Here is a 15,667-nt window from a genome sequence, read left to right as displayed (position 1 = left end):
GGTGGAAATTATTTGGACACAGACCTCTCCAAGCTAGAAGTACTAAAGTGGATTTTTTTTTTTAATTGTAAAACTGGAACACAATTGGGACGTTAAAAAAAACTTGTGCAGCCAAACATTTATTTTGAATTATGTGATTTTTTCATGAACAAAATGACATGTATAAAAGAACAAACATATCTGCCCTCAAGTAGTTGAAAAGATTGAGCTTGAAGTCATTTCTTATCATGCATCTCTTAGTTGCTAAGCGAAGATCGCACATTGAAACTAATTATTTCATAGAAATTGACTCTTTCAAAAAATACTTGAAGGGAGGTGAAGGGATGAAACCAAATCCGAGATTCTATAAGGATCCGACCGGCCTTGTGGTAAGATTCAGATCTTATCCCAATTGGATCTGGGTTCGATTTCAAATGTTCATTTCCGAAAAGCTGAGTCGAAGTCTGGGTCTGCTAAAGCCGACTCAATTATGCCACGGATCCATTAAACAGTGGATCCAAACTTAAACATCATTCCCTGTTCTTGTTTGGACTTGTCAAACTGATCAACCATCGGACCCGATTCGAGTCTGGATTTGATATGGAGGGCCCCACCCTCATTCTGTTGAAAGTGTAACTGACCCGAGCTCCCTGTCGCTGCAGCACGTCCCGTGTCATCATTTCATATATATTGTTTGGCGCGCACCTGCTTCTTCTTACAGTAGCGCTCTCTCTCTCTCTCTCTCTCTGTCCCCTTGTCTCTTGCTGAGCAGAGCCAAGAAGAAGTGGAGAAGAAGATCGGAAGCAGGAGAAGGAGCGGGAGTGCTGTATGATTTCGGAGCTTTGTCGATTTCACTCTCTTCGATCCTATAGAGTCGAGACGCCCTAGGCATTCGTATCTCAATTCTCTGTCTCTCTCTCTCTGTCTGTGACGATTGAGTTGTTCCAGGCTTCTTTAACTCCAAGGGAAGCCATTAATTGGAGCTCTGAGGTGCGAATCGTTATCTCTTTTTCTCATTTCTCTCTTTCTCTCTCTCTCTCGTTGTTTTACTTTGCTCCGTGAGCTGCTGCTTTTATTCGATTGCTTGCTGTGTGTTTTAAGAACTGCTGTTACTGAACGGGAAGAGGGGCGAAGTTTGGAAGGTTTTTTGTGTTCGGTATTTTAATTCTAAAATTCGTTGAAGTTTTTGGATTCTTCTACGAGCGTCGTTGTTGAAGCGCTGAAATCTTCCTTTTCGTCTGTGGTTTTTCCTCTTACTTATGGCTTTCTTTCGAGAAGGGTGACAACGAATCATGTTTTGGGTTTTAATCGACGCTCTGAGCCTGGGTATTTGAAGGATTTCTGGTTCAGGTATCGACTTTCTAGCGCATTTCCCTTTGTTCATGCGATTCGACCTCCGTTTCTTGAGGAAATTGTCGGTCCTTTGTTCGTTCCTATTCTGAGTTTTACTTTTCCCCCTTTGGCTGAAATTTCTCGTTAGTTATTCGTTGTTTTCTTGTTACATATGCTTCCTTCCTTGAGGTTTCTCTTGTTTACTTACATCTCAACCTTTCTCGTTCGTTTTTGGATTCAGATGAGTTAATACGCCTGATCTTCTCTAATGAATATAATATTCGAACGACGAACATATATGACCGGCCAATGCATTGCAGGTTTTGTTGAGGAAACGACAACGGATGGAGCCAACAAACAGCTCAAGCAGCGGTGCCGCCCGTACCTCAGGGTACAGCACCGCCATTACCATCGCCCCGGAGCCTACTTCTCCACGGCAAGAGGATATCAGCACCTTGACTTGCTTAACTTTCAACTATAAGGAGATGGCTGAGAGGTACCATTGGCGCCTGCGGGAGGCAGCCATGGAGGTTGCTGCTCTACGAGAAGAAAACGAAATGCTTCGGGAGGCAAACGCGGATCTCACGCGGAAGCTCAGCATGTTCAACAGCTCGTTCTGGAGTCAAGGATACCTCGCTTATCCTGCCTCCTCTTCTGTTCCTTTTCTCGCTGAATTCCAGCGGCTCAACATTGAAGATGACACCCTGGGAGGAGGGCTTCCTGCTGGATTGACGGACAGCAGTCCAACGAGCGTGCTGAGCTTCGAGGAACCTCCCCCCATCGATAATGCGCGCATGGTAGCGGCGGCGGAGTCGACGGGGACGAGCGGCACCGGTCGTATCGCACTTCCGAAAAGCATAGCTATTCGATCGGCAGGGTTCCTGAAAATGAGCCAGCCAGGCAGGAGCGGGAGAATCTCAAATCACCCGAGCCGAGTCCGACTCTCCAGTCCGGTTTCTGGGATGGTAAGCTTTACTTTCCCCTCACGTTTTGTTTTGTTGTGTTTGCTGTGGCGATCATCTTCTACCATCCAGAATCATGATGATGGCGATTGATTTGGACCGGTTGGTTATTTGGTGAGCTTTACTGCGAGGGGAGGGAAGGGTGATGGCTTCCTTAGGTTGAAAACTTTATACTAATGCCCCTTTAGCTGCCACCGGATGAGCATCCAAGCGCCAACCTCGTTACCTAATTAAACCCCGGACCCTTCGTATCTGATCTGGCTCGTTATGTCAGACAAAAGAATGGCATGTCTACATAATAATGGGAGCAGACCACACATGTAGGTTTGGAACGGGTCTTTCTGTATGAAACTTCGTATCATATTTTCTTAAACGGGGTCCCCATTACCTGAATCAAAACCTGAAACGTATTTTTTGACCAAAAAAATAAAATTTTCAATGCAAACGGTTACTACCGCCATCCATTTGTTGGATGTTGAGGGGTCATATGTGCATGTTTTCTTTTGAATGTTTTGATATTATGCTTATTAAACTGAGTGATGGCCTCCGTCAGGTCTATATTGATCCACATCAGCGGTCAATCATGAGTTTGAGAATGAAGGGGGAAATGAGGATGATATAGCGGGTGAGCCTTCACCTAATGTGGGGGCGGATTAGGTGCGATCACGTTGCACTAAGTATGCGACATTGCCCTCCTACAGTAAAGCACCTGTCACTCAAACCGTGAGTCCCACAATGCACTTGATTTGGTTCTTGACATGTTCCCGGTCTCTTTAACATAACACCTTTATCAAGCAAGATCGGGGAGGCATATATGGTCAAATCGCTAGCACCATCGACCATCGATCATGTGAAATGGCGGATGGCATGGAAAATTTTAACTCAAGAGAATCGTCGTAAAACTGAAAATGATTGAAGATCATCCTTATATTGGGTGCTCTAGACCATGAACAACTGTTCCCATAGCTCAGATGGGTGTACTGTCAACACTTCTCTTCTCCCTTTGATCCCTCATGGCTGAATATGGCAGTTTGGTCTTTAGGTCCTGCCGTGGGTGGCAGGCTCACAGTGTTAGTAAGTTCCTGATCGCACTAGGAATTTCCGCGTATTCAGTAACTGAAGACATCTGCACGCATACAAATATTTGGTTAAGCTGGCTTTTAGTTTCATTTAATGGTGCACCTCAATTTGACTTGGCTATTAACATGTAAGATTTGTGTTTGGCTGTGTGCGCTTGGCGTCAATAATGAAGCAGAGGGTTCGCGTTTCGAGCGGGAAGGAGGAGGCGTCTGAAGTGGAGGTGGAGGCATTCAAGCAGGGGACATTCAAGACCGAGTTATGCAACAAGTGGCAGCAGAGCGGGGAATGCCCCTACAACGACCACTGCCAGTTCGCTCACGGCATCGAGGAACTTCGACCTGTCATCCGCCACCCTCGCTACAAAACAGAGCTCTGCAAGATGGTGGTTGCCGGAGAGACCTGTCCATACGGCCATCGCTGCCACTTTCGTCATGCTCTCACGGACGAGGAGAGGGTCTCTGCTACCCGTCTTCAGTGATATTCTTTTTCCCCTGAATACAGCATTGGCTCTTTAATATTGTGACCGATCGATAGGTTGTGGTTCCCTTGTTTGCCCCTCTCGTTTTTCCCGGTGCTAGAGATCGAGACAAGGGACTGGAGTTTGAAGAGGAACTGGTGTGGGCCCCGGAGATCAATCCTTTTATGTTCTTCTCGATCGTGATCATCATGGGCTTGTTTAGGAAATCAGAAATATTTTTAGGTATATAGCAATATAAATTCTGCTGCATGTGGTACTTCCCTATAACATGTGAAATATCTCTTCATCATAATGTCATTTTCAGCCTTCTGATCCGAAGTGGCATAAAAAAGTCTTTTAGACATAAATTAATTCCACAATAAATAATCTAACAAACTTAATAGAAACACGTAGGTGCATATTTTATGAATTAATACCAAACACCAAACTTAAAAAATCGCCCAAACGTACAATGTAATTCATTTCAAGTATTGATTGTGGTGAATTAGTCTGAACGTCTAAAAAACTTAGAACCGTAACCGAAGAGTACAAGTGCATGTTAAGAACAATTACATGCTCAAACATGAGCATGGCCAAATAACATAAAAATAAAATCAACTCTGAGCGCGCGGGTGTTGGAAGTCATAACAAGAAAAACTAAGAAAGAAAAAGAACAGACAAAGAGGCAAGGAAAGTAGGCGAAATATAAACTAAAAAAGGTAAAAGAAAAATTATAAATAAATAAAGCCGAAAAGATGAAGATGAAGAAACAAAATAAAAAAAAGAAACGACAAAGAAAGAAGTTCCCTTTCTTCCTGTTTGCTTGCTTTTTCAGCTGGAAATGCAGGTGGACCTCTTCCTTCCACTTGGCTTCCTTTCTCAGCTGGCTTCCCCCTTCCGCCCGGCCTGTTATTTCGGCACTGGACCCAGCGACCCACCTCTTTAGGTCTACCGCTGGCCTGCTTTTGGAACACGACCCGGACCGAACCGAATCAAGATCAAGATTGTTAAAAAAGCCTCGATCACCATCTTTCATCTACGGTCCCCAAATTATGAGCTTAGTTGTCGTATGAAAATTTATCACTTCATATACATGGTACTGAATCCATTTTGGGATCTACTTCTAATGCATTTATAAATAGCTGTTCGAAATCCCGACCCGTTTGCAACCCTATTTTATTCCATCAAGACCCGGCCATTAAACACTCTACATTTAACCAATCTGACCCGTTTATGATGAGAAAAAGTTGTTGCCTGTGGACATCATGATGTTCAAACGGCAGAGTTAATTGGTAGTCAGAAAAATATTCTGAATAACAACTATGTGAATCTGTGAACCATAACTTACTCGAAAGCCCCTCCGTCAGAGCTATGTCGGTTTCTGCAAAATTAGAGCAAATTTCTCTGATCTTTCAACATGTATTTACAGGTAACAACCGTCTTTCCTTGAAGCTCGAGTGAAGAACAAAAGAAGACAACGTCGTTATCATTTCTGATTAACTTACTTACAAACATGTAAATCTCACTCACTCGCTCGCTCTCTCTCTCTCTTTGTGCGTTGTGCCTGGACCATATTTCTGTTTCTATTCCGTTTCTCAGATTTTGACAGACGATGGAGAATGAATGAAACAAGAGGCTCGCGGGCAACAACGAGGACAAGGTAGGGAAGAATGGGAGTAATGCAACAAGACACTTATTCAGCGGGTTCAGCTAAATGGTTATGAACGGTGGGAATGAGTGTAATTTCAATCGATTTGAGTTCTTTCGTTCTTTCGTTCTTTTTATTTGCTAAGTACGTAATATGTTGCATATCAAATGTTTGTGAAAATTTCTCAAGAAAATCTATAATTTATTTCTTCAGAAAATGTATGAATGTTGCTATCATGCCCAAAGACATATACTATAAGAATTCTAAGGTACAGTAACACTCATTTTTTAGAATGACAAACGTCTATGATTGCAAGTCACAGATGGTGTTGGGTCTCATGGAAAAATACGGTATTACCATATTTTCAAGTATATAAATCTACATTAGTTGCCTTCCTCCTAAAACCATTTTTGTGGAAATGGTGGTCGAAGATTTGAGTTTGCCTATTTTCTTTCTTCCGGTCTTGCTATGCAGTAGCAACAAGCTCACAACAGTAGGACATACATATGTATGTGTTATATTTGTTATAAATGCAAGCACATGAATCATATATATATATATACACACACACACAGAGCAACAAAATGCATGTATAAAAGGACTAGTGGGCATCAATGTGACCTAGCCCTGTTGTGTGCACCATCTGGTTTGCCTCTTCTATACCACTTATCACCCAACTGAAATTTTCATTCCCTTTTTGAACTTGCAGTTAGCTACCATTGCCTACATTGGCCGGTTAATAGTCTCCTCAATATGTTGTCATCTCAAGTAGTGGAGAGGCACTCTTAAGCAGTGGTGCAGATCCTTCCTGCCGTAGAGCCATGGGCGCAAGTCCAGTGCTTTCTAACAGCAACAACATGTGTTATCTGTCGTAGACATATATTATCTGTTGTCTGCTTAGCATCATAACAAATAGCAGGAGCATAAAAACAAACATATGCATGTAGAGATTAGGCGATTTTCATATGTAACTATGTTCGTAGAGTAATAAAAAATGTTGCAGATTATAGAGCTATTCAGTTCTATTGGAGGCCTTTCCTTGTAACAATATGTATGCATTAATTGTTTAACTTGTAATCTCTTTTTTTCTCATTGATTTGTAAAATTCTTGGGATAATCCGTGAAGGAAAAATTAGGCTTGTTTCTGTCTGTTGACGAGTTTCTTAGAATATGTTTTGCATATGTATGTACATATACACATAAGAATATGTGTATACAGGTCTTTCCTACTATATGGAGATTGACAAGGAGCAAAATAGATGCGTAGGAATCCGTGCATACAAGTGATGTTGCCCTTTTTTTTTCTTTTAAATTTAGTAGCAAGAATGAGGCTAAATCGATCTTTACCAGTTTATATCAAGAGATCCATGTTGAATATGAACATCTTTCCTTTGGGTGTCTTTTGATGGATGGGACATTCTTCAACTCGGTTAAGTACGATGAAGATTGTCCTTTCCTGTATAATACTGTTTAAGTGAGCCCAGATGGCACCACAGAATTTCACCGTTCTCTCTCATTTTAGATGAAAAAAGTACACCAAATTTTGGAAGCGAGTGAAAATACTGCAAAAACATACCCTAGAAAATGATGCTATATCAAAAACACACTGGTGATTCATTATAAGTGAGGCAAAGGAGAAATTCAAGATTAGCAATTCATTGTCTTCATCTAGAGCTGCTGCCATCAAGGCAGCAACCAATTACTTTTTGACATCCTCAGTTCCATTTTCCTCGTAGTGCTATCTCTCACTATCTCCCATTTGTTCGGTTGAAGAACTCACCATCGGTTAACTTTTGGTGGAAATTTGAGTGGTCGAGTTTTGTGATATTATGTGAGAGATATAATGATCTTACGCATTGATACCATCAAGTTTTATTGGACTCTAATTTTTTATCTTAATGTTTACTTAAGAAAAACCACTTTAGCCTTAAAATCTCCAGGCCATACCCTTATGATTTCAAGATACTAGTTTGTTTTGAAGCATAGGTGAAACTATACTGAATCAAGACAACGACTGTGAGATATTAACCTTGAGCCCCTTGAATGTGAGTTGCCTTGCCGCCAGTAAAAACCTCGTCATCAATTCAATTCTCTCATCTCATATCACTTTGTTAATAAGATATCAGGGTGATCCCCCCATAGGGTTGCAGTGGAATTCAAAAATCCTACATTCAGGAACAGAAGAAAGGAGAGGGACTTCTGCTCATTCGTGATATCTCTCTCATGAATTTAAAGTGATATTTAATAAAAAGAACATTACGTTCTTAAAACACTTATAACATGTGTTTCAAGAATGAAAAAAATTACAGCGTTTAATTGTTAGATTTTAAAACAACTTTTATAATCACATTATGCTTTTAAGTTATTGATTCATGCATTTTTATAATAAATAATTGTTAGATTTTAAAACAATTTTTATAATCACATTATGCTTTTAAGTTATTGATTCATGCATTTTTATAATCAAACACTTACAGCCATCCGCTTAGACGTGCATACACGAAGCTCACCTGACTAAGCCAGGTCGCTGCAGTCGCTCTCTTTTCGGTCTTCCCCAACCAACCGGGACGAGCCGTTGAGAACGTTGCGTCGTTTAGTGGTGATGAGAGAAGTATGAAATTTTCGAAGGCCAGTTCTGTAATTCAGCATGATCCCACCATCCTCCCACGCGAATTCCTCGCCTGCTTTCACCGTTCAAAGGAGAGAGAGTGAGAGAGGAGGAAAAGGGGAGAAGACGAAGACAGAGCGTGCTCTTTCTCTTCGCTGCAAATCTCCTCCTTTCTTCTCTCACTTCCTTTTTTCCTATCATCTCTCTTCTTATACCTCTTTTCTCTCTCTGTGCTTCTTTTCACGTTCATCTTGGCGCGGAAATTCGATCTTCGAAACCCTAATTAGGGCTAGGGTTGGGATTTGGATCCTTTTGAGCTTTGCAGTCATGGCGAACGGCGGGAACGGGGATCAGTCCCTGAACGAGGGCGATGGCGGCGAGAGCAACGCCAATTTCCAAAGGGTGGCGCGGTCGTGGACCGGGCAGGGTCAGTCCGTGTCCCTCTCCACCAGTGGCAGCGCCGGCGGGTCGCCGACTAGCCGTAGCGAGCCGGCCGTCGCCATGACACCTGCTGCCGACGAAGGAGCCTTCGCTCGGTTGAACCATCTTGATATCCATGGCGATGACGAGGCGTTCCCATCCAATGTCGGGTATGCGGACAGTCTCTGCGGCGGTCTCCCTTGATGTGTAATTTGTGGAGTTTTGGGGGGTTAGAGTGCCAGAGGGGGGAGTAGTTGGGTTTGCGAGGCTTGAATTGCTTGCCTCCGTGATTGATAACTGTAATTGCTGTATTGGTTTTGTGACTTCCCGTCGTTCTTGTGATGGCAGTGGGAAGAAGAAAAAGAGGGGGACCAGGGCTGTGACGGGAGATAAGAGCGGGAGGGGGCTTCGGCAATTCAGCATGAGAGGTGAATTTAAGATATTGGACGTTCGATTTTTTTTTTTTCTTTGGCATGATTTTCCCTCCATTTTTTGGTATTTGAAACTGCTGACTCATTCATGTTAACTACTAAAGCTGTGGAAGCATGCTAGGATTTCTGCATTGTGCATAATTGGCATATTTTTAAGTAGGCATAATTATAGTAATGTTGGAGTATGAATGGGACCAATTAATAGGAAAAAATCATGAAAATGTTGTAATGTGCTTGAACTGTTTATGGTTGTCCTTTCTTGCCCTTTTTGTAATTCTGCATAAATTTATCAGGTAACATGTTTGTGTTAATTCTCAGTATGTGAAAAGGTGGAGAGCAAGGGTAGAACCACATACAATGAGGTACAATTTCTTCTTTTGATATTTTACTTAGTCTTTATGGTATTATTTATATGTGGATCAGTTGGAATTTTGACATTCTATGCTGGATGTATATTGATTATTCGATGCATAATAACATAAATACTGAAGGTATGTCGCACAGGTGTGGGGTGTGAGTGCTGGTGGGGTTGCTCATACGGTTGCAGGTGTGGCAAGGGAATATATAAAATCATCTACAAACAATATAGCAATAAAATTGTTCACAAGTAATAAAAATAGCAATTAATGATTAACAAATTTATGATTTTATCAATGGTTCAATGGAAAAGAGAGCAATTTATTTGTTGTCGCACCTGAGCCACACCCAAGCTGCACTGGACACGACTGGGTGCAGCAACCTTTTTGAAGAGTCCGTGTTATTTAGACCTAAGGTATTCCTAAGGACATTCTGATTTCTTTCTCGCTATGTGCATAACCATGCTCCAGCAATTCTACACATATACATGAGGGCGTAAGAAGGCACCTCTTGGGATTGTGGTTTATAAGAACAGGGGGCGGGGGGTGGTTGGATGGTCCCAAAAGATGCATACCTGTTTGGATTGGGGAGTCAGCAAAGAGTAGAATCAAGCGTGTTTTCCTCATTTTGAATTATGAACAGCTGAATAAGGCTAGGGGCCTACTTCTGGGAGTGCAAAATTTTCTGGAACTGATAGCTGCCAAATAACTGTTGAGTAATTGTCAACAAGCTCTCTTATTAGTTCAGAAACTTATGCCAACAATTGCACCAGGTGATAACTCATTGAGCCTGCAACAACAGAATTATTAATAAAAGAAATTTGTAACTGTCTTTATGGATTGATGAACTCATCTATCTAGAATCTCCAGTTTCGTCCTTATGTTCATCTTGCCATCCACCCCAAAGGCTTCAGCCTATAAAAGCTAATGCTTCACCATACAGTTAAGCAATTGTTTGAATCCTTTTCTGCAAGCCTCATATAAAATACAGCTTCTATAAATATAACTTCCCCTCTCCAACACACCTCCAGACAATGGCTGGCAAGTGCTTGATCTTGGAGCAATTGAAAAATCTATAGAAAGAATGATCAGTTGATGTTTATTGGCTTGTTAGTTGTGTTAGAATGATTTACTCGTAGATAAGTTTATTATCAAATGCTTTCGAGAATTCTGTTCATCCTTTTGAAGGACCACATTGCACTATCCCTGTGGGGTCCTTTTCTTTTATGTGACTAATAAGATGGTTGAAGTCCTTGTTGTTGTAACACAAACATTTGAGCAAATTGATCTTTGTCTGCTGCTTGAACCCACCAAAAGCAGACTGCTGAGCAAAGAGATTGTCATTATTGTGCCTATACCACTCATACTCACCTTGTCCAGCAATTGACCCAAGTTATCATAATTGGCATTTAGCTTATTGTATTCTAGTTAACTATTTCTTTGTTTGTCCTTTTTCTGTGGTCACTTTCTTCAGTAATTACATCAATGCTATATTTTTACTACTTTCCTTTTCTGAAAGATTGTAATGATTGCAAAAGTCACCCATCTTCTCTTCTTTTTGCTGGTAATATGTTTATCTGACTACTTTGCTTGGCTTGCTTGAGAAAAAAGACAGAAAGAAATGAGAAGTGTTATAAATATAAATATATTGGTTTTGAAAATGTTCCACAGATAAGTTTTTTTGTTTCATCCATTCACAATAACCTGGTCTAGTAATCTGAATATTTTCAGGTTGCCGATGAACTTGTAGCAGAATTTGCAAATCCTAGTAGCATTGCATCTCCTGACCAGGTGTGTTTGTCAATTTCAACTAAAACATGGTTCCCTTCACCTGCTGCAATTGTGAAGTTTTATTGACACTTGTAGCTTTGTGAGTTGCAGCAACAATTTGATGAGAAAAATATACGTCGAAGGGTCTATGATGCATTAAACGTTCTCATGGCAATGGATATTATATCAAAAGATAAGAAGGAAATACAATGGAAAGGATTGCCTCGCACTAGCTTGAATGATATTGAGGAGCTCAAGGTTCATTGTTTTCTGAATGTTTTTTTATGCTACTTTGGGCAGCTCCATTACTGTGAAACCACTTCTTATGGGTAAGATACCATTTGGTTCACTGTTTATTTGAATTATGACAGGCAGAACGCATTGCTTTGAGAAGCAGGATTGAAAAGAAAACTGCTTACTTGCAAGAGCTTGAAGAACAAGTATGGCATATCATTCATGCTTCCTTTCCTACTTTCAGTTGAAGCCGTTTCATACTTGATATGGATGGTTCCCAATCCTTGTTGTTTGTTAGTCAATTGTATGTTGCTTCATTGGGCCACTGTCTTTTTTGCACCTTTAAACGTAGGTTCTGACTGGTTGAAGATGGTATTTCTTGTAGATAGTTGGTCTTCAAAATCTTGTACAGAGGAATGAACAATCGCATGATCCGGACAATAATACTTCATATTTGCATTTACCATTCATCTTAGTTCAGGTGTGTATGCCTTTGCACTTGTCCTCTCATTATTTATGGTACTATATTTTGTTATCCTTCATGGTTTAACTTTTTAGGGAAAACATAATTCTTTCTTATAATGTAATTTATGAAAAATTTTCTCTTGCACAATATCATTTATTTGGCAGTTGAGGAAACTTATTGTTCTTTATCTGAAAAACTTGCCTTATTTTTCTTTATTTCCTTGAAGTTCAACAGTACAAATTTAAACCCTGAATGATACATAAAATGAAATATAACACTGTTGAACGAGGTGCTTGAATATAAGATCATTATGGATTACATTCATTTTGAATGCCTCTTTTTGTTTGCTTCATGACCTTCCAAAGACACGTCCGCATGCGACTGTTGAGGTGGAAATATCTGAAGATATGCAGCTGGTGCATTTTGACTTCAACAGGCAAGTCACATTTCATTGTGTGATATATATGAGTAACTTGCGGTTTCATCTGGTTGATAGCTACATTCTTGTTTCACTCTCATGCCTATGTATATCTAAGCACTTTGGTCATGCTTGCAGCACCCCATTTGAATTGCATGATGATGCATATGTGATGAAGGCTATGAATCTTTGTGGGACAAATAGAAACAATGGAGAACATGAAACTCCAGCTGCAAATGGTGGGGAAAGCTCCAACATGCTTGTCACTTACCAGCATTCATTGCCTCTTCCTTCGAGACCAGGTGCTGCTGCAGGCCGGCTTTCTTCTTCACCTCCAGTTCCAGGAATTCTTAAAGGCCGCCTGAAACACGAGCATAATGGATAATCCTGTGAGGTTATTCAGTCTCCTGAAGGAAAAAAAAATAGTTGGTATTTAGTACAAGGGCTACCCTTTTGTACAGTGTAAAAATATGGTCCAGCTAATGGAAATAGCGGAAGATGTTGAAGAGGTGGCCTCTTCTCTTCCCTTTTGGCTTGGGCTCTCATTCTCATGATGTTGTAACACTCAATGGTCAATGGAAGTTCTGTTGCCATTGATCTAATTCAAGTACAGCAAAGTTTAACACTGTTTGTCCTTTAAACCATCTGCTGCAAATGCAGTTTGCTAATGGCAGGAAACGACGAGCTGTCCTTTTTGTCGTCGAAAGTAAGGATGTAACTGGTATGTGCAAAAACTATGTCTAAAAAAACCACTAAAACCCAGTGTGCATCTCGATTTCATAAGAACTCAAAATTGAATAATCTAAGCTTCTCAAGTCATAAAATTTAGCGTGGATATTGGTTTTTTAGTTACTTTTTAATCCATATATTTTTAAATGCTATAGCCTTATTTGTATAGTGCAGTATTAAAAGAAACTAGCTAAAATGGCCGGACCGCTCAAAACTGGTAGACAAATTAGGAGATCTCTATTCTTTATATTTAAAGAAGTGTTTGTAGTATCACTTGCAACTAAAGAGGTGGCCCATCCACACACCTGGGCTTTAGAGAACGGTAGAGATATACATTTAGCATTTTATAAATTCTTTAATAAATCTGTATCTAAACATCTTGAATGGCATGTTCTTCTTCAATCGTAATTAGTGAAATAACATAATATTTTAAAAACTCACTCCCAATATAGGGGAGTGAAATAACATTATTATTTATGCCATGTTATAAAATGTGAAACAACTTAAATTTAACTATTTCAAGTTATAACAAAATAAGTGTGAATTGTGACGTTTCTTTGAAATTAATAAGCAATAATTAACCCTTAACTAAGCTCCCCAATATTGAAACATTCACATGTACGTGGTGTATGCAACTAAATACATATCTACATATCTATATTAAAAGATTTTTAAATATAAAAAGATGGATATATATATAATGGTATATTAACTTGAGAGAAAGAAATAGATTAGCAAACACTGGCATGCAGCGGTAATTAAAATTACTGAAGTTGCTGAATTTTGCTGCAAAATATTTTACCAAGATGCCCTTATGCTTTTTAGAAATTCACGTACACATTAGGTGTCTGATACTTTTCTGACTTGAACGTAAGGATGTAAAATGCAATTGTGGAGCCAGAAGTTTCTAGCTGAGGGCAGACCCTTCAAAAGTTTAATAGTTGAAAGGCACCCATATGGAAATGAACAAATTGCTGAGCAAATAACTATGAACACTAATATGTAAACAAACAATTTATATGAACTGTGTGAGAAATTACCCAAACAAGTCCACAAGTACCTGCACAACAGAGGATTGAGCACTCCACTACAGTAATGGGCTCCTGGTCACATATTCTCATATTGGAATGTACAAGATAGGAACACTTTTTTGTTCTAGTAGTGGAGTTACATGGGCTGGTACGAATTGGGGGCGAAGGTAGACATTTTTCATGAGCGGGCTGAATTAAGTTTTTAAATTTTGACCTGAGCCGAAATATCATTTTTCAAAATTTTTATATAATACAAGTGAAATTTTTTAAAATTTACATATATTTTTAAAAAAAAAAATTAAGGTAGGGCCAGGCCCCTGGGCTCCGCTGCTGGTAAGAACCATTGCCTACACCAGTTTTACAAATTTTAGTTATTTTCATATGAGATAAGGCTCCCCAACGTTGCCCAAAATGGGATAAGGCCCCCGAATAAGGTTGGGCGTCTCCCAAGCCCCTGAATTAGGCTGGGCATTGGGTGGTTAAAAAATTTTAAAATAATATTCAAATATAATTAACTATAATAAAAAATATATAATTATATATATAATCAAGAAAATAATATTAAAAGTAAGTTATCAAGCGAAGTCACGCTAGGTCGGGTCAGCCCAGCCCGGCAACTTTTCAGGTTGGCTTGGTGCCCAATTTTTTAAACCATGCCCTTGCTCGAGTCAAGCCGAAGCCGATGCCGATCAAGTATCCGGCCCGACGCCTAACCTTACCTATGAAGCAATTAAGTCTCTTGAATTCAGATTATTGGATTTGTGCCTACATTTGCGCAACCAAGCTATCCGTGACATTAAAAACCTCTTATTTTACATTGGGATCCAGTGGTGGAGGAATTCACAACCAGCACCGACGCGGCCGGCTAACTGCCAAAAAAGTGCTACAACTTTCCCATTGACTATGGGAAAACGATCTAAGCGAACAATTTTTTATCTAAGGGATCACCTTTTAGTGATAAACCCAAACACATGCTTCACATTTTTAGCTTTTACCAGCCAATCTTTATCTACCTCAATTTGTTGAACAAATACAATACTATTGCCAAACAACCCCATGTATTCATAAGAGGAAAGCAGCTTGACCTTAGCTTAAACTCATTTGGGTTAAGTTCATTGCAGCTCAAGCTTGTTTGTAAACGAGTCGAGCTCGAGATTAACTGAAAACTTGAACTTATAACAGAATTGAATTTGAGTTACATGAGATTTACTTGATTAAACTAGAGCAAACTCGTTATAGGATATCATCTTTTTTTTTTTCTATAATTTCTAAATTTAAAGTGAAGAAAAAAGATCAAATTTTTGCTCAAAAAAATAGAACTAAAAGGGGTAAAAGGGGCTGTTTGCCACAATAACATTTTGTTACTATCTTATTAATCTTTCCCAGTGTTCTAAGAATCTGCTTTATTTTTTGGGATTTATTTTTTAGGAAAAGACTCACAATTTGTCACTGTTGCCAAACGGCCCCAAAATATTGGGCACAACTATTTTGAAAATGTTGGAGAGAAAATGTCTCCAAGTTACTATTCCTTATGACAGGGTGTTTGGGATGGGCTGTCTAATGACATTTTGTCAGATGATTCAAACACATTTATTTTTGAACCTTTCACACACAGCTTTCTTCTTTCCGTTCCCAATGTGCACATCTCTTGGCGGCTTTGGGATTTGGATCACATGCCCTTAGGTTACTTGTCTTAAACTCAAGCTACCCAGATGTTATTTACATACAAAATGTGATTATTCATGG

General features: G+C 39.7%; 2 protein-coding genes across 3 annotated transcripts; both read left to right on the top strand.

The window, feature by feature from the left end:
• Positions 1–727: 727 nt before the first annotated feature.
• On the top strand, positions 728–6,465 carry LOC116256366 (zinc finger CCCH domain-containing protein 15-like). Of its 2 annotated transcripts, none has more exons than XM_031632720.2 (5): positions 728–969; positions 1,632–2,276; positions 3,529–4,053; positions 5,240–5,537; positions 6,168–6,465. In XM_031632720.2, exons 2-3 carry the CDS (start codon positions 1,656–1,658, stop codon positions 3,829–3,831), a joined length of 924 nt encoding a protein of 307 aa, XP_031488580.1. In that variant the 5' UTR covers positions 728–969; positions 1,632–1,655; the 3' UTR covers positions 3,832–4,053; positions 5,240–5,537; positions 6,168–6,465. The 2 variants fall into 2 exon arrangements, with proteins under 2 accessions (XP_031488580.1, XP_031488579.1); XM_031632719.2 differs by having other exon boundaries at positions 3,526–4,053; positions 5,240–5,470.
• A 1,640-nt stretch (positions 6,466–8,105) lies between these two features.
• LOC116256845 (transcription factor-like protein DPB) lies at positions 8,106–12,787 on the top strand. Its single transcript, XM_031633357.2, has 9 exons — positions 8,106–8,656; positions 8,835–8,914; positions 9,236–9,279; positions 11,005–11,064; positions 11,155–11,301; positions 11,415–11,483; positions 11,663–11,758; positions 12,109–12,179; positions 12,300–12,787. The coding sequence occupies exons 1-9, from the start codon at positions 8,106–8,108 to the stop codon at positions 12,544–12,546; spliced, it is 1,365 nt and encodes a 454-aa protein (XP_031489217.2). The 3' UTR covers positions 12,547–12,787.
• The last annotated feature ends 2,880 nt before the right edge of the window (positions 12,788–15,667 follow it).

This window comes from Nymphaea colorata, chromosome 6 (genome assembly GCF_008831285.2).
Source record: "Nymphaea colorata isolate Beijing-Zhang1983 chromosome 6, ASM883128v2, whole genome shotgun sequence".
Lineage (NCBI taxonomy): Eukaryota > Viridiplantae > Streptophyta > Magnoliopsida > Nymphaeales > Nymphaeaceae > Nymphaea > Nymphaea colorata.
Note: the sequence above shows the minus strand (reverse complement) of the source record. Positions and strands in the feature narration are given on the sequence as shown.

Coding starts and splice junctions, on each gene's coding strand:
- LOC116256366 (XM_031632719.2), top strand. CDS start 1,656: ATGGAGCCAACAAACAGCTCAAGCAGCGGTGCCGCCCGTACCTCAGGG. Junction 2,277..3,525: donor CCAGTCCGGTTTCTGGGATG/GTAAGCTTTACT, acceptor TCAATAATGAAG/CAGAGGGTTCGCGTTTCGAG.
- LOC116256845 (XM_031633357.2), top strand. CDS start 8,106: ATGATCCCACCATCCTCCCACGCGAATTCCTCGCCTGCTTTCACCGTT. Junction 11,065..11,154: donor GCATTGCATCTCCTGACCAG/GTGTGTTTGTCA, acceptor TGTGAGTTGCAG/CAACAATTTGATGAGAAAAA. Junction 11,302..11,414: donor ATGATATTGAGGAGCTCAAG/GTTCATTGTTTT, acceptor GAATTATGACAG/GCAGAACGCATTGCTTTGAG.